Genomic DNA, 22396 nt, shown 5'->3' with positions numbered 1-22396 from the left:
CGCCAAAGAATTTTAGAAAACAAACAGTCAACCAACCAAACGCCATTCCACCCCACACTGCAGTGGCTGCCTTCCTCAACCTGGGGCGCTCCAGATGTGTTGGACCACAACTCCCAGAATGCCCCAGCCAGCTCTGGCTGGGGCATTCTGGGAGATGCGGTCCAACACATCTGGAGCGCCCCAGGTTGAGGAAGGCTGCTTTAAACCAAGGATGAGCAGGAGAAAACTCTGTATCTACTGGTAGATCTTGGGGTAATTTGCTCTGGGTCTTCTGACTCCCAAAGGTTTCACTATAGCATGACCTCCTTTAAATTATATTGCTGAAATGACAAAAGCTTGGAGCGACCAGGAGTGTTTTCGTGTGTGTGTGTGTGGAAAGACTGTGAGCTCCGTACTGTTCTGGTTCTGAAAACGAATCCCCGGGCTCAGAATTCTTTCAGTCTTAGTGCACCTCTTTTGCACCGGGCTCCGGCAGGTGGATGGCGGGGTTCGCATAAAAGCAAAGCAAAGTCTTCCTGAAGTGAGCCAACTTCAGCTTTACCTACCCAGAAGGGGAGCCGTGTCAGGCTGCCTGAGTCTGTGGCAGCAACCCCCCCCAAAAAAGTCCTTGTTTGACCTCTTAAAGATGAACACATTTATTATGGCAGTCTTCTCCAACCTGATTCCCTCCAGGTGTGTTGTACTACAAATCCCATCACCCCCAGACAGTGATGAGAGTTGTCATCCAACACATCTGGAGGGCGGCACATTATGGGCACCTACTCTGACTTGCAGCAACTCTCCAGGGTTTCAGACAGGAGCCTTTCCCAAGCCTAACTGGAGATGCCAGGAATTGAATGTGATACCCTCGGCATGCAAACCAGGTACTCCAGGTTGGCTACTGTCTAACAGGGCTTTTTATTTATTTATTTGCAGAGTTTTTTACCCTGCTCTTTAGCCAAAAAAGGGTCTCCAAGCAGCTTACAAACATGAATAATGAGACAGTTCCCTGCTCTCAGGCTTACAATCCAAAGGACATGACTCAAAAGGAAAAGGGATTAGGAGGGCAGAGGAAAAGGCCAAATTTGGGCACTAGTTCTTCGTTACAGTCGCCCAGTATTGTCTAGTCTTGCTGACCGTGGTTCTGTCGGGTCGCTGGCAGAGATCTTTCACATCACCTGGTACCTGATCCTTTTAACCAGAGCTACCAGAGTTTATATAGGAAGCTGCCTTATCTAGCTTAGTATTGCCTGCACTGACTGGCAGCAGCTCTCCAGAATGACAACAGCCTTTCTCAGCCCAAGCTGGAGATGCCGGGGATGGAACCTGGAAGGTTTTGCATTGAAAGTATATTCTCCTCCACTGAGCTCCAGGCAGCCTTTCACTACGACATTCCTACATATAGCAGGACATTTGAAATCAAGCAGAGACGTTTGGCCAAGTTGATTCCAGCTCTGGGTTGGGCGGTGCTGGAGATCTGGCCCATAAACAGACCACTGAGAGAACGCTGCATTATTTTCCCTACAGCCAGAACGCCTGGAGTTTTCTTTTCAGCTTGGCATCTTTAAAAACACACACACACAAAATCAGTTCTCCATTATTAATAATATATTCCACTCTCTTCTGGAGTTCCTGGTGGCCCGCATCTACATTGCTGATCAAATTCATGCCTCTTTGGCGTCAATAATGTTGCAGCATTTGGTGTTCCTGGACCATTCACTGGGCACCACTCAAGTTTGACATCTTTACATTACATTAATGGCTTTGGGAAGGAATGAGCAAGCTAAATTCTGCTGCATTCTGAAAAGATCGTTCCTCTCTGGATCTGCTGTACGTGCAGAGAGGAGAAAGCTATAAATAAATATCAACACCTTAAACAGAGTTTTGTTCCTGCAAAGGCTTGGAGTACAGGACACTGGGGTGGGTGATTGCGTGGGACTTTCTCTTTGCTCAGACGGATGTTTTTTTTTTCTTTTGCACTGATCACATTTCCTCCTGACACAGGAGACGCAGTGCTGTCTAGTGGGTAGAGCGTGAGGAAACTTACATCAGAGTGCGAAAATGACTGTTTGTTTTTACAGGGAAGATTCTCAAGTAGAAGATAGGTGAGAATTGAGCCTCTCCCTCCTATGTCTTTCTTGCACAAATCCATAGTTTGCTTTATTCTCTTTAAAAAAAAGAAAACTTAATACATTTATATCTCACTTTCCTTCTATCATGGAACCTAAGGGGATGTACACAGGTCTCCCTTGGTGATCTCACATCCGGGCAGATAACCAGACCCAATCAGCTTGCTGTATGGCATGCCTTTTTAAGACCCTAACCTGGGACTGGTTCCTGAGATTTTCAAGGCTTCAAGAAAGACAAATGTAACATCAAAATGTCTGCCCTGGTAAGTTTCCAGCTATGTTCCAGGGAATTCTAGGGGGTTGTTGGAGGTTCCTTACTAAGATATTAAGTCAGGGTTCCCCAATCTGGTGCCCTCCAAATGTCTTGGACTACAACTCCCATAATTCTCCCAGTCTAACACATCTGGAAGGCACCCGATTTGGGAAGCCTCCATTAAGCTATGGCAGACAGGTTTCTGTAAGGCTGGGAAAGGCACAGATAGGCGCAAACAAGCCGAAACTTAATCCAGTGAGGTACTGCTGGCTAGGGGTTCTGCCGATATAGGTGGAGAGTTGAAATCTGTCCTGGGTGGGGTTGCACACAGCCCCCCCCCCATCGGTCCCCATCGGCCCCCTATTCAGCCCTGGTTAGGCCTCATCTAGAGTATTGCGTCCAGTTCTGGGCTCCACAATTCAAGAAGGACGCAGACAAGCTGGAGCGTGTTCAGAGGAGGGCAACCAAGATGATCAGGGGTCTGGAAACAAAGCCCTATGAAGAGAGACTGAAAGAACTGGGCCTGTTTAGCCTGGAGAAGAGAAGATGGAGGGGAGACATGATAGCACTCTTCAAATACTTAAAAGGTTGTCACACAGAGGAGGGCCAGGATCTCTTCTCGATCCTCCCAGAGTGCAGGACACGGAATAATGGGCTCAAGTTAAAGGAAGCCAGATTCCAGCTGGACATCAGGAAAAACTTCCTGACTGTTAGAGCGGTACGACAATGGAATCAGTTACCTAGGGAGGTTGTGGGCTCTCCCACACTAGAGGCCTTCAAGAGGCAGCTGGACAAGCATCTGTCAGGGATGCTTTAGGGTGGATTCCTGCATTGAGCAGGGGGTTGGACTTGATGGCCTTGTAGGCCCCTTCCAACTCTGCTATTCTATGATTCTATGATCTCCCAAGGAATCAAATTTGAAGCTTGCAGGTGCTCCTGGATTTGGAGATCCTGTGGGTATCTGGGGTGCTTTCCTGGTTTACCTGCTGTGGGCTTACCTGGAGGAAACAGACCCGCTCTTGTTACTTCCAGACTGGACTACTGCACTGATCTCTACAGAGGGCTGCCTACAATCCCCAATCTTATAAACACTTGCATGGGTTACCAACTTGTTTCCAGGCTCAATTTAAAGCACTGGTATTAAGCTAGCCTAGAATGAAATTACTTTAAGGAATGCCTTCACCCATATCAACGTACCTTCCTAAGCTTTAAGACTGCCATGGGTGCAAGATTCTCCTGCTGTTTCTCCTGTTGGAAATATGGTTGGTGGAGGTCGCTGAAACAGATCCAGAGTTTAGAAGGGGTGGGAACGTTGTTGTCATTTTCTGTGGGTCCACTAGGAGGGGGTAGAAACTAATTTTTGTTTTCCAGTAGCAACTGCCTGTGTGGATTCATAATGCTGTACTTATACTTAATTGGTTTCATCAAATAAGCCACACTATCATAATAGGTCTCCAGGCTTGTGTTTAAATCTCATGATTTTGCCTCTCAGGCAAAAGATGTTCTAGCTTTTGAATTGCGAAATTGTCACACCATACAAGCACGCCTTGTATGAAACAGTCATTTTTCTGTGCCTCTTGACGTTGATGAGGCCACAATGAAATCAGCTGCTCCCAAGTAAAACCAATTGGCAACCATAAATCTTTTAGCAAAAAAGATGTGCAAAGTTGATCTTATTTATGGCACAGAGTCTACTTCGGATAACAGCCTACAACTGCAGAGGCACGCAACAGGCACATTATGCAAGCTTGCATACAAATCAAATAATCCCCCTTTCTTCCAGGCAGCCAGGATCCTACACAGCTATGTTTATGACAAAAGACAAGTACGAAGGAATCAAGGAAACAACCACATGTGAATAGAAGAAAGGGTGTCAGGATATGAGTCCAAAGGAAGACAAGGATTTAGACTGCGGTGGACATTTGTAGGGGGTATCCAGGGGCCATTTTTGTTGTCGTCTCCACCGTGGTGCCCCCCCCCCCAATTATAGGCATTAATGCTATGGAGTGCTAAACAGGACAAACTTGGATTCAGAACAAGCTAAATTTGGCCATTTTGATGGCTACGTAGTGCCAACGCAGCCATTTTTGTCATTTTTTTAAAAAAATATTTTTTTATTATTATTATTTTTATTTTTTTGCTGCAGAGGTAGCACTAGGGGGTCATAGGACCTGAGAGCTGCAGTTGTCCACCCCTGATTTACACGTTGTAGCACCACCAAACTCTGGCTGAAGGGACCTGCAAAGTAAGACTAGTAGCCAGACCAGCAAAGCAAGGCAGGTGAAACTTGTAACAGCTTGTTACAAGTTTAGAAATCGTCGTTTGAAACTTAATATGGCAAAAACTGAACTGCTTGTTTTTCCTCCTAAACCTTCTCCTCACCTCTCATTCTCTCTTACTGTCAACGATGTCACGCTTACTCCGGTCAAGGAAGCTCGTAGTCTTGGCTTTATATTTGATTCCTCGCTCTCCTTTATTCCTCATATCGAGGCAGTAGCTAAATCCTGTCGTTTCTTCCTGTATAATATTGCCAGGATTCGACCATTTTTGTCTGTCTCTTCTGCCAAGACTCTCGTTCACGCACTGGTTATCTCTCGGTTGGACTACTGCAACCTTCTTCTCTCTGGCCTTCCTTCGTCTCACATCAGTCTGCTGGTCTCTGTCCACCACTCTGCCGCTAAGATCATCTTCTTGGCCCGCCGCTCTGACCATGTCACTCCACTTCTGAAATCTCTTCATTGGCTTTCAATTCACTCCAGAATCCAATATAAACTTCTCCTGTTGACCTTCAAAGCTTTTCACGGTCTAGCTCCTGCCTATCTCTCCTCTCTCATCTCACACTATTGCCCCGCTCGTGCTCTCCGCTCCTCTGATGCCATGCTTCTCGCCTGCCCAAGGACCTCTACTTCCCTCACTCGGCTTCGTCCTTTTTCTTCTGCCCCTTACGCCTGGAACGCTCTTCCAGAACACTTGAGAACTACAAACTCAATCACAGCTTTTAAAACTCAGCTAAAAACTTTTCTGTTCCCTATAGCTTTTAAATATTGAGTTTGTTCTGACTCTATACTGTTTAGCTTCACCCTACCCAGTGCCTGTTTACACTTCCCTGTGCCTGTTTGCATTCTCTTTCCCTCCTTATTGTTTACTACAACTTTATTAGATTGTAAGCCTATGCGGCAGGGTCTTGCTATTTACTGTGTAATCTGTACAGCACCATGTACATTGATGGTGCTATATAAATAAATAAATAAATAAATAAATAAATAAATAATAATAATAATTGTAAGCCAGGCTCACTCTCTGACCTGAGCAAGACAGGGTATTTGCTTGTTTTTCTTCTCTGCCACTTGTTCTCGCCCCAGGACTTTGTGCTGCTGACTTGGCATGAGCCAGGATTAAAAGAATGTGATTCTGAAACAAATTGCCCTGCGGTTGTTTAGTCAGAGATAGCACATTGAAAAGATTATGATTTTGATGTGGTTGAGGACAATTACACACCCCAGTCTTGAATGCCATGTGAACAGGCTTCAGGAGTACACCAAAGCTTCTACACCAGTTCTGTACACCAAATGTCTGAATGCTACTAGCCCTGAGGGTTGTGTGCTATCTCCAGTATTTGAGGTAATAAGCCTGTGTGCACCAGTTGCTGGGGAACATGGGTGGGAGGGTGCTGTTGCATGCACCATGTCCTGCTTGTTCATCCCTGGCCGATGGCTGGTTGACCACTGTGTGAACAGAGTGCTGGACTAGATGGACCCTGGGTCTGATCCAGCAGGGCACTTCTTACGTTCTTATGCTTATTTATTTATTTATCATACTTATACCCCGCTCCTCAGCCAAAAAAGGCTCTCGGAGCGGCTTACACTTAGCAAAAAAGACAGTCCCTGCCCTCAGGCTTACAATCTAATAAAGACATGACACACTAGGAAAAGGAGTCAAGGAGGGAGGGAGGGAGGGAGGGAGGGAGGGAGAGAGAGAGAGAGAGAGAGAGAGAGAGAGAGAGAGAGAGAGAGAGAGAGTCCAGCAGGAGCAGGCCCCGATGTTACTTCTGCCTGCTCCTGTCCCCTCGGTCCTTCTTCTTCCCCACAGGGCCAAGATGGCAGTTTGCCCTGGGGGGAGGAAGAGTCCAGCAGGAGCAGGCCATGATGTTACTTCTGCCTGCTCCTGTCCCCTCGGTCCTTCTTCTTCCCCACAGGGCCAAGATGGCAGTTTGCCCTGTGGGGGGGAGGGAAGAGTCCAGCAGGAGCAGGCCCCGATGTTACTTCTGCCTGCTCCTGTCCCCTCGGTCCTTCTTCTTCCCCACAGGGCCAAGATGGCAGTTTGCCCTGTGTGTGGGGGGGGGGGGGGGGAAGAGTCCAGCAGGAGCAGGTCATGATGTACTCGGCTTCGTCCTTTCTCTGCTGCTGCCCCTTACGCCTGGAACGCTCTTCCAGAACACTTGAGAACTACAAACTCAATCACAGCTTTTAAAACTCAGCTAAAAACTTTTCTTTTCCCTATAGCTTTTAAATATTGAGTTTGTTCTGACTTTATACTGTTTAGCTTCACCCTACCCAGTGCCTGTTTACCCTACCCTGTGCCTGTTTGCATTCTCTTTCCCTCCTTATTGTTTACTACAACTTTATTAGATTGTAAGCCTATGTGGCAGGGTCTTGCTATTTACTGTGTAATCTGTACAGCACCATGTACATTGATGGTGCTATATAAATAAATAAATAAATAAATAAATAAATAATAACCCTCTTCTGAGGTCAAGCCTAGCCATGCCATGCTAGAACTTGTTTTAGCCATTATCAATAATAATACATTTTAGACACCAGCGCGTGCACAGACAATCGGGCAGAAGTAAACTCCCTGCTTCCTTTCGCGAGCTGTTAATCATGTGTTCAAAGGAACAACAGCCGTCTATATATCCCTTCGGACCACTTCCTTTTGGGCCGGGTCTGCAAATGCTTACATTTGCACCTTCAGGTGGTGACCGCCATGTGACTCGTCGCAAACTGGGACGATACCATAGGCATGAGAAAGTGGGGGTGGGTGGGAGAGGAGAAGCACTGTTTTCTGCGCCTCTTTCCAGTTAACCATATCGAAGGGTGAGCGTCTATGCGTTTAATACACTGATTGTGCGTTTAATACATAGAAAAAACACGTGGCGGGGAGAAGGAAAGGAGGAGTGGAGGGGTGTGTGTTTTCCTCCCTCCCTCCTTCGCAGAGAGTGGTATCGGCCGAACGTCGGGTTAAAAGCGTCTCTGTCTGAAGGTTCCAAATTAGAACGTTGGAGGCCCGGACGTTCTGGTCGCTTTTGCGGAGTGGGCACGTTGCGGCCGCTGCAGCTGTCGGGCGACGTAGGCGCCATGCCTCTCAAAGTCAAGGTGGTGTATTGGTAAGGAGACCTGGCAAGAAGAAATGCTGTTCTTGTTGTTGCTGCTGCTGCTGTAGCAGACACAGCCGCTGCGTTCCTTTCCCCAACGAAGAGTCTTGTTGTATCCGAAAGACTTACAAATACGAGCTTTAGCATCTTACTTCGGGTGGACCCTATGAAAAGGAGGACCGGGCTCCTGTATCTTTAGCAGTTGTATTGGAAAGGGGATTTCAGCAGGTGTCATTTGTATATATGGGGAAGCTGGTGAAATTTCCTCATCATCACAACAGTTAAAGCTGCAGGTGCCCCTGCCCTCTTTTAAATCTGGTCACTCTAGTGTAGCTCCTGCAGCTTTAACTATTGTGATGAAGAGGGAATTTCACCAGGTTCCCCTTATATACAAATGACACCTGCTGAAATTCCCTTTCCTATGCAACTGTTAAAAATACAGGAGCCCCGTCCTCCTTTTCATATGGTCGCCCCAATCTTACTATACTGATCATGCATTCTAGTTTGTGCGAGCCGGTGCGGTAACGAATTGGATCATCTTTTAAGTCTTACAAGACTCTATCTCTCCTTGCTGCCGAACAGATTTAAGGGTCTGATCCTATGCATGTTGAGAGTCCCACAAGTCCCACAACTTCCAGTATGCTCCCAGCCAGCTATAGGACTGAGCCCGTAATCTATTAATCGGTTAAAAGTCCAATGATTAATCAGCTAAACTTTTTTTTGATTGGCAGGCCTATAAAACTATTGCTTATTTTTTCTTCAGTTGACTAACCTACTACCATGTCTGAGGCATGCTGGGAGTTGTAGGACTTTTTTCTGTCTAAATGTGCATAGGATTGCGCCTTTAAAACAGCTGCCCTTCTGCAAGTGGTCGCTGCTGCTGTTACTATAGGCAAGGGTGGAGCCAAGTAATCTTCAACAATAATATTAGTAAAAGTTTTATTAAAGTGCCAGGTGCCTATGTGTTTCCAACGCGGTTGCGTTCTTCCTCAGGGCTTTATAACGTTTGTGCAGTTGAAGCTGCTAGGCAACTGCGTAGGCACCTGGCACTTTAATAAAACTTTTACTAATATTATTGTTGAAGATTACTTGGTTCTACCCTTGCCTTTGGCTATTTTTTACTCCCCTACGGAGTTTTCCTTGCTTTTGCACATGCTGTTACTATAGCAAGAGTATAAAAGACAGAGCAATGCACCGGGCAAGTTCTAGTCTGGCTCTCTGCCTGCAGCCTTGGGGACAACTGAAAACAGCCAAAACTCTTCTCGGGGTCACTTAAAGTCCAATAGAGCAGAGCCGACGTCCTCAGATGTGTGAATGTTACGTTTTCCACTGCATGCCTATACTGAGCGTAGAGAACCATGTCACGGACTATATTTGGCATCTTACAGCCTTTGGGTCCTACTTACATTTCCCCCTCTGTATGATTAAAAAAATGTTAGTCCTTTTTGCAACAAAAATAAGTCTTGTGGTGAAACTAACATAGCTGTTCTTTCTAAGATCTGAGCACAAACCTGGCACACTTTTTGGGTGTCCTGGCTGTAACCTTTGTGGAAAATGGAACTTTGTAATACTTTAACTCGAAACCCTTGTGCTTACTTGGGTTCTTATGATGGGAAGTAGAGGGCACAATATGTTTTATTAAAGCCAACCAGAACAGTGTAAACTCTTGAGCAAGCCATCATGTTAAAAACGGTGTAAAATTGAACGCTTGCTCATGAATTTGTGACATTTGGGGTTGATCCTGAGCTGTACTGACTTTACTGTACTGTAAAACTTGGACTCTCCCCCCCACCCCTTTGAATTTACCTTTGAGTTCATCTGAGACACACAAGCATAAATAACAAACTGGTGCATCTGCTTTTGCGGGTATGTTATGATCATCACGACATCTTCATGAAAATGCCTGCTGAGGACGTTATTTTGTTCAATGAACGCTAGCCCTGAATCAAGCAATAAGTGTTTGGGATAAATGCACACAGTTCTTGTTTTATGGCAGGGCAGAAGAATTGTAAGCGATACACTAAAACAGGCTGTCCAGAAGTTGTTGGATTGCAAACCTCCAACAACTTTCACCATCGTCTATGCTGGCTTGGGCAGGTGGGAGTTTCATTCCAGCAGCGTCTGGAGAGCCGTGCATTTTTCAGCCGTGCACCAAAACCTTCATAGGCTCAGTAGCGGGAGGGCACCATTTCTCCCTCCCTAAAATCCCCCATTAGATTGCAGAACAGGAGTTGGAAAGTGGGGAGGAATTGCTTCTGGCTCCTAACTTCCACCTTCATAGAGTGTGACTTGACTTCTTGCAGGCAGTCTGGCGCTGTACCAAGAGCCGTTCTGTAGGGTGCAGCTCTTGTACCGGGGGCGGGGGGGGGGGGGGGAAGCCATGATTATTGTAAATACTACATTGCAATAAATGTTTGCTTTTATTTTTTCCTTGCAGTGGGGCCTGAGGATACAGTCCCAAGGTAAACTGGCCTACCCAGTTGAATTTTAAGATGCCTTTTTTTAATGGTGTGCTGCTTTTAATGATGCACTGGTTTTAAACGTTTGAATTAGTTGTATGTATTTTATGGTGTTTTAATTTGTGTTGTACCCCGCCTTGATCCAGAGGGAGAAGCGGGTAACAAATTATTATTATTATTATTATTATTATTATTATTATTATTCTGCCTTACTTGTAGTAAAAATATTCAGTATCCCAATCTGTAGCCTGGTTGAAAGAACACAAATAATGTGTTGGACATGGCAACTTATTTGATGCCTTTGCAACAGCAAAGCCCATTAGTGGAGCGGTCAAGCAACACTTGCCACAAGTCCCCTTCAAAAATCTGGATTATGGATCCAGGGAGAAGCTGTTCATGCCTCCTCCGGGAGAGCCTTTATTTCTCTGAGAACCACAGCTGTGTTTGGATATTTCTGAACTCTGAAGCTAACTCTCCTCCCCTGTCTCTCTCGCTTGTAGTATCAGCGGCTCAAGAAGGAACTCGAAAATGAGTTTCGGGGCAAGCTGGACATCGTGAGTTTATTCAGTTGCTATTGGCTCAAGTCTTCTTGCTTCTGTGTAGTCTCATGTGATTCTTGAACAAATGAAGAACTCTGGCATTGCTGCAGGTGGGAGGGAAGGAATTGGATATTTAAGGCGGCCCTTAGTATGGAAAGCAAGACACAGGGCGAGTTCACACAATCACGGAGGGAAAGTAAGCCATGGTTGCTTATTTTGCCTCCCCTTGTGTGATGGTTGTGAGTCACATGATTAGCGTAATTAGTTACCCTCATCAGACGCAGGTTGACTTGACATCTGAACCCAGTTCAGGTGGCCGGTTGGGGTGGTTTAGAAACCACCCTGGAACCCTAGAACAAGCCATTGTTTTCAGGGTGGTTTACAAATCTGATGCCAAACAATCTGTGCCTGGCGAGGGTAATTATGTTAATTAGGCAGCTCATGACCTGCGTTTGTGGGCAGAGAAAATAAGGGTGCAAGGCTGGGGAGCATCCAAGAAGAACACAAAAAAGGGAGACTAGTCTCAAGATGCTATAAATGAATTTACTTGGGGGAAAGCCTGAATGCGTTTCAACCTCTTCTTATTAGACAATTTGTTGTAAATCATTTCTGGACACATTATTACAACCCACTACAGAAGGCCTAATAAAAAGCAAGAGGCTGAAACGAGTCAGGCTTTTTTCCAATAACCGCCCCCTGCAACTTGCAGGCCCGGGGTAGTGTTGAGCCTGTTCTAAAGTAGCCTTTTGGTTCATGCAGGGCAGCCAGAAGGCTCAACAAACCTGATCAGTCATTCTGTCAATTGAATGTACCTCCCCCCCGCCCCGCCCACTATCCCCGGAACATAAGAGTCCTGCTTTATACCAGGTCACACGACTTGTCCATCTACCCCAATATCATGAACTCTGACTGGCAGTATTTCCTGTCACTTGTTACCTGATTCTTCTAACTGGAAATGCTGAGGATGGAACCTGGGAGGGTCAGACTGAGAGTCGGGAGATCCGGGTTCTAGTCCCCACTCGGCCATGGAAACCCACTGGGTGATTTTAGGCCAGTCACAGACTCTCAGCCCAACCCACCTCACAGGGTTGTTGTAGTGAGGATAAAGTGGAGAGGAGGAGGATTATGTCCGCCGCCTTGGGTTCCTCGGAGGGAAAAAGGCGGGATATAAATGCAATAATAAATAAATAAAACAAATTCTCTTGTTGCTGAGCTATGGCCTGCAGGTGACGGCAGCATGGTAGATGCATTTGTGATTGGGAGAGTGAGGACAGAAGGCTCTTAGGCATGCACCATCTCTTACTGTTGGTATTCAGAAATACTTGAAGGTTGGGGACGGACTCTATGCTTGCTTCTAATGAGAATCCAAAATGTGGAATGGCTTCTTGAGGTGACTGCCCCCCATTCCCCCTCTTTCCACCTAGAGTGGTGAAGGGACTCCTCAGGTCACAGGATGGTTTGAAGTGACAGTGGCAGGGAAGCTGGTGCACTCCAAAAAGGTAAGTAGCTCTACAGCATCACTCCTCCCTGGGAAGCATTGGGCAGCAAGACACTGAATGGCATAATTTCTGTGAGTGCAGCTATGCAAGTTAAATGTGTGAGTGGGGTTACTCTAAGACAGCCTTCCTCAACCTGCGGCGCTCCAGATGTGTTGGACTACAACTCCCAGAATGCCCCAGCCAGCTGGCTGGGGCATTCTGGGAGATGCAGTCCAACACATCTGGAGCGCCCCAGGTTGAGGAAGGCTGCTCTAAGACATTAGAACACGCCATTTGGCAGCCTTACATGATATGTGTATGTCTTTCTGGACTGTACATCTTTGGATATCTGGGGGACACGGGGAGTGCATGTTAAATTCCTTAATACACTAGCATGTTGCCCAGGGGTGGGGATTGGGCTTTAAAGCTTCTCCCTGACACTTGAGTTAAGATCTAGGGAGTCTCTCATGGGGGAAGAACTAAAAGGTGCCGCTTCCCCCCACCCCCTGAAGTGGTACAGTCGAGCAAGAAAGCTGCTTCAATTTCCTGGTTCTTTGCTCTTTCCGACAAATAACCAAATCAGACACGTTACGCCAAGTCGGCCGTGATTTTATTCTTCCTTTGGGTAAGTGCAACCCTAACGGCAACTAGGGATGAAAAGGCTAAAAAAAATTGCATTGCTGGATTCTGCAAGTGGCATAAATGAACTCTGCAGTTGCCTCTTGGTTCAGCAAGCAAGGGCTAGTGTGTACCAGCCTTATATCCATGTGGTGTTGTTCTATCTTCACATACCAGGGATCACTGTGATTTTTTTTCTTAGGCAAACAATTAAGCGAATAGCTTCCAAAAGTTTCCTTGAAAGATGAAAAGTTAGAAAGGTGGAAAGCGCTGACTTCTAAACTTCTCTTCTTTCATCTAGAACGGGGATGGGTTTGTGGATGACGATGCCAAGCTACGCAAGATAACCATGGCCATCAAAGCGGCCTTGGCGTAAGGATGGCTTTAAGACCGCACCAGCAACATAGTGGGTAGCAGAGGTAAAAATAGACTGTAAATATCTCGTAACTGTAAAATATCTGTTAGTGCTCCTGGGTCCAGTGTGGTCCCTGTAGGGATCACATCTTTCTTTTATCCAAAGCATTCCTTCCAAGGACATGGGTTTGCCTCCTCAAAACTGCATCAGTAGATCCTCATGTAATATTTAGGTCCCTCTAGTGGTGGTTCTGCTTACTGCACCGGCTCTGAGAATTTCTATATGGTAACAAGAAATGGCTTTGTACATCTAATACAAATCTAAATCTTAAATGAGCTACAGGAAACCTTTTTTTTTTAAAAAAAAGAAGCTTTTATTCTGCCTCTCACAAATAGTATGAAGCTCCAACACATTTTAGTTTCATGTGCAAAACTGGTCACAAAAAATCATTTCGGTTCTCCCTGTTCTAAAGAGGGCGATCTTTTATTTTAGTTTGTTTATTTATTTATTTATTTAGAATATTTATATACCGCTCCCCATTGAAACACTTCGGAGCGGTGTACAAGATAAAATGAAAATAAAATCAGAATAAAACAGTTAAAAACAAAATTTAAAAGAAGCAAAAAACAACAACCAGAGATTCATGGCTGCATATTAAGGAAAGGCTTCTTGGAATAAAGATGTTTTCAGGAGGCGCCGAAAGGAGTACAAGGTTGGCGCCTGCCTGACCTCCAGAGGCAGGGAATTCCACAGGAGGGGGGCCACCACACTGAAGGCTCTTCCTCTGGTGGACTCCAATCGGAGGATGGATCTATGTGGAACCACCAGGAGCAGGCCCTTGGATGACCTCTGTGACCGGGCAGGTTGGTAAGGGAGAAGGTGCTCTCTCAGGTATCCTGGTTTAGTGTAACAGCAAGTCCTGGAGCATAATTTGGGGATAGATTCTGACACATGTGAAATGCTTCTGCATACTGTTTCCCCACTGAGTAACTGCAGCTAGTCTAATTCTGCAATGGGGAATACTGTCTTGCAAGTCAGAAGTTGCTCTTGAAGCATTTGTTATACTTTTTATTTATTTAGCACCATCAATGTACATGGCACTGTACATAGCAAAACAATAAAACAGCCACACCCTGCCACATAGGCCTACGTTCTTTTTATACTGAATTTTATATTTGTGTTTTTAGACTGTTGGTTGTTTTATTATGGTTTTAATTTTTGTGAACCGCCCAGAGAGCTTTGGCTATTGGGTGGTATAAAAATGTAATAAATAAATAAATAAACTGTGTGTGCGTGTGCCCCCTTAGCAAAGCAACAGCTGCCTTGCCTTTCTAATGGCAAAATCTTGCAACAACTTGTCTCTCTTTCTTGTTTGATAGCTCAAAGAAAAATCTGTTTTGTTCACCTTGGCCAAGCGCTTGATGACGGGAGCTGCTGAAATGTCAACGGACGGGTGGCAGTTCCCCGAAAACCCTTTGCGTGGGATGTCAGTTTGAACAAAGCCTGATGGGAGAATTTGAGCTCTGGAATTTGACATCTGTGTGCAGAATTGAGCTCGATACTAAAGATGCAACTCCTAACACTTCGGTGTTGGGCATTCAGTGTGTGCCACATATGATCTTGGCTGTCTTTATAGTTCTGGTTTTAATATTTGATATTAATGGCAGTAATTTTGATTTGGGGTTGTTGTGGAGGATGGGAATCGTGGAGCCCCACCCCCGCACACATTTGTTTCTTGAGTCGTAAGTTATGGAATGCTCTTGAATGCCTTCAGCTTTAATTACAAAAAAAACCCCACAAATGTTTCCGCTATGTGACGGAGACCTATTCAAAAAGATCTTGCCTTCTGATTAATTTTAGAATACTAAAACATGAAACTTGAGAATGCCTTTTCTTTTCCCACCCTTCTTAGTTGTCATGTTGCAGGAGTCTCTGGTTCCTCTGTTCCCACTTCAGACTACTTTGAGCGTCTAATAAAACACTTCTTTCAAGATGTTATAGTCTGTGTGAAAACACTGAATCTCTTGCTTGTTAGGGTTACTATACGGAACTGAATGAGCCCATTATCATTTTATACCAATATTTTAGCTTTCGTTGGAGCTGGAAATCCTCATTGTCTTTGCAGGCTCTGCCTGAACAGGATCTTAAGCCACCATTTATCATATTCTATGATTCTATTTAGGTTGGATTCCTGCACTGAGCAGGGGGTTGGACTCGATGGCCTTGTAGGCCCCTTCCAACTCTGCTATTCTATGATTCTATATACTAAAGGTTCAAGATTTCTCTGTTATCCCTATGTCTGCACCGCTTTGTGTGTGAGGTTTTATGTTTCCTATCTTCTCCCATCTCCTAGCTTAAAGGGATATTATAATATATTCGGCAGCCTACATACTTTTATTAGAAATGAGAGGGATTGTTCACTTAGTGATGACCCATCTCAGTCCAACTTCCCTGAAAGGGTTGCTTCGATGAAGAAATCTTAGCAACCACCCCACACTTTAAAGGCATTCTAATATGCAGTAATGTGTGTGACATACATCCTAAGGGGAAAAAAATTAATTGTGTTTATAAATGGGATTAAGGGAATGTGGTTTGCCCCCTTGTTCAAAGACCAAAAGAGGAGCCTCCTATCTGGAATCTTTTGTTAGATAAAATCAGCAGTCTTGAGTCAGGAAAGAGCGCAAAGGACGGGAGAAAGAAGGCTTCCAGCATGCGTTTCGTCGTTCTCTTCTTCTTGTATGGAGCATTTAAGCTGATTTGCAGGTACAAAAGAAAATACGGACCGGCGTGGTTTAACCAAAACTCTTCATTGTAAAAGGAATTAATCAGCTTGAGTGTGAGCTTTAGCTCACAATTTGTAGCTATTAGAATGCTTAGGGATCAATCTCAAGTTTAAATACCAAACAAGAGCTCTTGGGTACCCTCCTGTGAGGCTATGTGGTTGGCATGACAACAGGATGCCATCACTTGGGAATTAAGCTGCTTAGAAAGCAGCAGTTGGTCATTCCTCCAGAGCCACCCAAATAAAGTTCCTCTTGTTCCACTTTACACAAAGATGTATTTGTATTTATTACATTTTTATACTGCCCAATAGCTGAGGCTCTCTGGACAGTTCACAATTAAAACCATGAAATAGAGCAGATCAAGACATAATATAACGCTTATGTAAAATCAAAATAAACTCAGCAGAAGTTACAGCCCAGGGAAAGCCTGTGTGAAAAGATTTTTTTTTCCCAGGGATGCGTTTAAAGGATGTTATATTTTTCTGCCTCCCAATGGGGCTGAGGAAGGGTTGGCTTTCCTCTGATTATCCACATAGCATTTTATGAAGTGCAAGAAGACAAGTCCCTGCCGTGAGGAGCTTACAATCTAAAATTCAACACAGAGAAACAACAGTGGAAAGGGAGAGTGATAAGAGGAGGTTGTAAATACGGGAGAAGCAGGAATAAATGGAGAAGAATATGAAACTGTGTTTGAAACTGTCTATTTGCAAGTGAGCCAAGTGCAGCTCTTACCAGTTTTCTGAGGCGAGATGCCAGTGCCAAGAATTATTATTATTATTATTATTATTATTATTATTTATATAGAACTAATTAATATAACTATGGATGTGCTATACATTGTAATGACTCCAAAGGTGGCATGTTCCCTGTTCAGAAAGTATTGAAAAAAGACAGAGCTTTTCATCATGAGTATGAAACAGAAGGATTACAAGAGAAGGGGGGGGGGTTGACTTGAGGTTCATTATTATTATTATTATTATTATTTATTTATATAGCACCATCAATGTACATGGTGCTGTACAGATAACACAGTAAATAGCAAGACCCTGCCGCACAGGCTTACAATCTAATAAGTTGTAGTAAACAATAAAGAGGGAAAGGAGAATGCAAACAGGCACAGGGAAGTGTAAACAGGCACCAGGTAGGGTGAAGCTAACAGTATAGAGTCAGAACAATCTCAATATTTGAAGGCTATAGGGAAAAGAAAAGTTTTTAGCTGAGTTTTAAAAGCAGTGATTGAGTTTGTAGTTCTCAAGTGTTCTGGAAGAGCGTTCCAGGCGTTCATAAAGAAGTTGTTCTAGGGCCTGAATGGTAGAGTTTAGAATGGAAGCAAAGTAGCTACCATAAGAGTACAACTTGACTGTGGGTAGTTCAGAGGCAATTGCATGTACGAGAGCGGCATGTTCTAAACATTTAGTTGCTGTACTTGTTTTCTCTTTCTCTTCCTGTGTGATCACCATCGTAAGTATGTCAAAAAAAGGAAAAAGGAAAAAACTACCTGCGTTTTGTATTCTACCTGCTTAAGGTTTCTGTGTTCATAGAATTATAGAATAGTAGAGTTGGAAGGGGGCCTATAAGGCCATCAAGTCCAACCCCGGTTAATACAGGAATCCACCTTAAAGCATCCCTGACAGACGTATCTTGAATGCCTCTGGTGTTGCTTAAATGCTTCCATATGTCTGCACTCACAGAAACTGGTCTCATACAAGCATTGCTCACCCTGGTTCATAGCTCTAAAGCCCACTACTTCAGGCAATGCTTACTCCTAAAAGAAAGAAGCCCTCAGGATTCTTAGGAGGTACACTTTGATGGCCATGTTCTCGTAAGGCAATTGGGTTTGTGTATTCCGGTAAGCAAAAATGTAGCAGTAGTCTGCTACAAAAGCCTGAGAAATGATAATGGAGATTAATCCTTGAGTTTGCAAGCCAATCCTAAAGGAATTGCTGCTACCAGTATAGCTGATCTGCTGCTACCCCACAATGGATATAGCTAACATCTGGTAGATACATTAAAGTATCTCTTACATTACACATTTTGTAACTGTTCCCTTCCTCCTATCCCACAAATGACTGGGAAAATTATGTTAGAACTACAGATTGTGAGAGGCCGAGACCTACCCTGGTGATCCATCTGTGACTAGATAGCGCTACAGGAAAGTCACTTAAAACAATCCTACAGTTCCTGGGTGAGCGTTGGAAAACCCGTTCCAAGGTCGGAGACAACACTCTGACATCAGAAGGGGAAGGAGATCCAACTCCTTGCAGGCAACACAGAGACAACACTGCTGGCTTTGAAGTTGAAAATTCAACCTCCAAGAGGGAGAAAGGGGAGGCTAGGATACTATTTATCCTCAGCCGCCTCCAGCCTTCCCTCTCCCTCCAAAGTGCTCTCGCTAGCACAAAACTCAAAAGACTAAAGGTGATGGAGGCAAAGATCACCTCGGCTGCTCCTCTTGCCCCCTGCCAGCTTCAGCCCAGCAGTGCACAGAAATCAGCCTCTGAAGTTGGGAGCTTCCAAGTAGCAACGGTACAGTACATAGGATTGTGCCCTAAGTCTTCCTCCCCACTCTAAGAAAGGATCCTCTATGTTAGCCCTTCTAACAAGTTAGCTCTCTTGATCTTTCTCATAATATACAACAAATGGGGTACAACCTGCAATGTGGTACCAGCAGAGAAGAATTAAGTTTAGTATTAGGAGTAATATTAGTGCAGACCTACAACCGAACTCTGGTGTGTTCCTAGGCCCTTACAAGACTGCTCCTTTTCAGGATTCCATCTAGTCTGGAACATGAGCTTTATAGTAATTAGGGGTGGTTACTCTTCTGAAATATGCCCCTGATGGCCTTCATAGGATTTGGGGGGGGGGGAATTCTCTAACCTTACAGTGCATAGTCCCCCGACCCCAATCGTGCTAAAAGCTGTTAGGGGCTTGAGTATGCCAATTTCCTCTTCACTCTCACAATGGGCACTTGTCTGGCAATTTGTGAAGACGTTTTCATGGAATCCCAGCCGCCAGATGTCACAGACGCCACAATTAACACGGGACATCTGTTGAATCAGATATGCATGACCTTAAAAGTATTTTATAACCTAGCCACAATGGGCCTTTCTGAGGGCTCGTTCCCACCTTTGTGGAAGCCAAGATCTAACAAGCGTCTCACTACTTGAAGTAGCTCCATTGGCTGTCCACATTTGAGTGGACACCATGGTGGCAGAGACATGGCTACCCTGGATTATGCCCTAAAATAGGCACTAGCCTTTGTGCAGTCAAATGTGTTGTAAGTGGTTTTCCATTGTCACTCCAGTAATCATCCCTGCTGTTTCATTGCAACAAGCTCAAAGAAAACCATGAAGCTGAGGGCATTTGGGGGCAATGTCAGTCACCTGGGTCATTTCCCCACCCTAGAAGTCTACAAGATATTTGGCAGGATCATGGGACTCCAACCCCAGAATGGGAGGACTGTTGGTCCAAGAGTGGAACATTTCATTATGCTTCACATCCCTGCAGAGGTTAGAAGTCCCAGCAACTCTAAACCCTATTGGACAGTGATCTATCCATGTCGAAGGAGTTATACCAAACTCTGCCATCCACACAAGTCTCACCCTCATCCTGCCCAGGAACAAACACCAAGTCAAGAATGTGTCCTGTAACATGAGTGGAACTGATATAAACTGAGAGAGACCCATAGTTGTCATGGAAGCCACAAATTCATGACCCATTTCTATTGAAAGGATCTTGACCGGTGTTAAAATTCCCCAGAACAAGTAATCCAAAACCACCTGAAAGACCACCACTGTCAAAGAAACTGTTGGGCAGCAGAATAGATGGAAGAGCAAACAATCCTAGTTTGTAAGAAAGTGCACTTGATCAGTTAATGTAAAAAAAAAAAAATCATGCCTCATTTCTTCTGTAAATAATAGTCAATAGAGCAGTACCCTTTTATTTGCAGAAGCTTTACCCCCTCCTCTAAAGTTCATGCTCACTGCCTTTAGGTCCATCACTCTGCCAAACTATAAAGAACTATTTGCTGTGTAGTGGGAATATGTTTAATCAGAAAAAGTCCCTCTGACTTACTCCCTAGTAAATTGGCTTGGGATTTATTATGTATTAGCAATATTGATATAATTATTATTATATTATTATGTTTCTTTGTATCCCGCCTTTTGCCCAATACAGGGCCTCAAGCCGGTCTTACAAAGTTTAAAACATACATGAAGGTCCAGCAGAACCAACAGGGACACACTCCCCCTGTCCAGTTCCCGGCGAAGATCATCCACCAAGGCGACCAAAGCTGTTTCTGTCCCATAACCAGGCCTGAAGCCAGATTGAAATGGATCTAGATAATCCGTCTCATCCAGGAATCCCTGGAGTTGGGAGGCCACCACATGCTCCAATACCTTGCCCAAAAATGGGATGTTGGAGACTGGCCAGTAGTTATCCAATACAGTGGGGGCCAAGGAGGGCTTTTTCAGTGTGGGTCTTACCACTGCTGCCTTCAAGCAGGCTGGGACCCTACCTTGGCGAAGGGAGGCATTGACCACTCCACTTGGCCACTCAGCCAGTCCCCCTCTGGCAGCTTTTATAAGCCAGGAAGGGCCAGGATCTAGAATACACGTGGTGGCTCTCACCAATCCAAGGACCCTGTCCACATCATTGGACTGTGCAAATTGAAAAGTATCCAATAATACTGGACAAGCAGGTGCCATAGTTACATCCACTGGGTCTGCATCAACAATAGCATCCAAGTTAGAGCGGAACTGAGCGATTTTATCTACAAAGTGCTGGGCAAATTGGTCACAGCAGGCTGTTGAAAGGTCTGAAATCTCTTTTTGGGGGCCAGAGTGTAGAAGCCCCCTGACCACCCAAAACAGCTCTGCTGGACGGCTCTTTGCAGACGCAATAGTGGCAGAGAGAAAAAAGGTTTTTTGCTGCCCGAATTGCCACAGAGTAGGCCTTCAAATAGGCTCTAACCATTCGATCAGATTCACTCTGAGTTTTCCGCCAACGTCGCTCTCGCCTCCATCTCACTCGTTTCATTGCTGCCAGCTCACTGGAAAACCAGGGGGCTGGTTTTGCTCCACAACGTGAGAGAGGACGCTCAGGAGCAATTGTGTCCTGGAGCATGGAGCATGGTATGGTCCATTTAGGATTTCATTAGTCTGGAAGTTGTGCTAAGCTCCCGTGATTCACAAGAATCTTGAGAGACCCGAAATCTGGCATGGTATGAGCTCGTAAAATTGTAAACAAGGAGTTATTGCTTGCATATGTGGTGGAAGGCAATATTTGAAGGTATTTACGATTCATGTATGCCTAATTTTGTGCAAATTGTCCTAAGGTTCTCAGATTTCAGAGTGCCGCATATTTGATACGGCAGATGTATTCTTGGTATGGTGTATGTTTTTCTTTTTACAAAGTATGAAAGATGGCAAGAGTACTTAGACTCAATTCTCACACAAATTTGACATTTCATGTAAGGAGAACAGCAGTGTGTAAGAACCAGACAATGGCTAATGAAACCACAGCAGCCATTATCAAACCCATTTGACAGTGAGGAGCTGGATATGACACAAGATTTCGACACCATATAAGAAATTTTGAGCGCAGTCCTATACATGGCTACTCCAAAGTGGCCTTGAGTTCATTGGGTCTTATGAACCGCAGGGCTCAGTCCTGGGCCCAGTGCTCTTCAACATTTTTATTAATGATTTGGACGAGGAGGTGCAGGGAACACTGATCAAATTTGCAGATGACACAAAATTGGGTAGGATAGCTAATACCCTCGAAGACAGAAACAAACTTCAAAGTGATCTTGATAGGCTGGAGTGCTGGGCTGAAAACAACAGGATGAAATTTAATAGGGATAAATGCCAAGTTCTACATCTAGGAAATAGAAACCAAATGCACAGTTACAAGATGGGGGATACTTGGCTCAGCAATACTACAAACGAGAAGGATCTTGGAATTGTTGTAGACTGCAAGCTGAATATGAGCCAACAGTGCGATATGGCTGCAAGAAAGGCAAATGCTATTTTGGGCTGCATTAATAGAAGTATAGCTTCCAAATCACGTGAGGTCCTGGTTCCTCTCTATTTGGCCCTGGTTAGGCCTCATCTAGAGTATTGCGTCCAGTTCTGGGCTCCACAATTCAAGAAGGACGCAGAAAAGCTGGAGCGTGTTCAGAGGAGGGCAACCAGGATGATCAGGGGTCTGGAAACAAAGCCCTATGAAGAGAGGGCTGAAAGAACTGGGCATGTTTAGCCTGGAGAAGAGAAGACTGAGGGGAGACATGATAGCACTCTTCAAATACTTAAAAGGTTGTCACACAGAGGAGGGCCAGGATCTCTTCTCGATCCTCCCAGACTGCAGGACACAGAATAACGGGCTCAAGTTAAAGGAAGCCAATTTCCGGCAGGACATCAGGAAAAACTTCCT

At 44.8% G+C, this 22396-nt stretch overlaps 1 protein-coding gene across 1 annotated transcript; it reads left to right on the top strand.

Annotated features, from left to right (window-relative positions):
- Nucleotides 1–7624: 7624 nt before the first annotated feature.
- Nucleotides 7625–15174, top strand: SELENOW (selenoprotein W). Its single transcript, XM_063140122.1, has 6 exons — nt 7625–7744; nt 10170–10194; nt 10692–10745; nt 12155–12229; nt 13128–13245; nt 14561–15174. The coding sequence occupies exons 1-5, from the start codon at nt 7716–7718 to the stop codon at nt 13200–13202; spliced, it is 258 nt and encodes an 85-aa protein (XP_062996192.1). The 5' UTR covers nt 7625–7715; the 3' UTR covers nt 13203–13245; nt 14561–15174.
- The last annotated feature ends 7222 nt before the right edge of the window (nt 15175–22396 follow it).

The sequence above is a fragment of the Elgaria multicarinata genome, chromosome 13 (assembly GCF_023053635.1).
Source record: "Elgaria multicarinata webbii isolate HBS135686 ecotype San Diego chromosome 13, rElgMul1.1.pri, whole genome shotgun sequence".
Classification (NCBI taxonomy): domain Eukaryota; kingdom Metazoa; phylum Chordata; class Lepidosauria; order Squamata; family Anguidae; genus Elgaria; species Elgaria multicarinata.
Note: the sequence above shows the minus strand (reverse complement) of the source record. Positions and strands in the feature narration are given on the sequence as shown.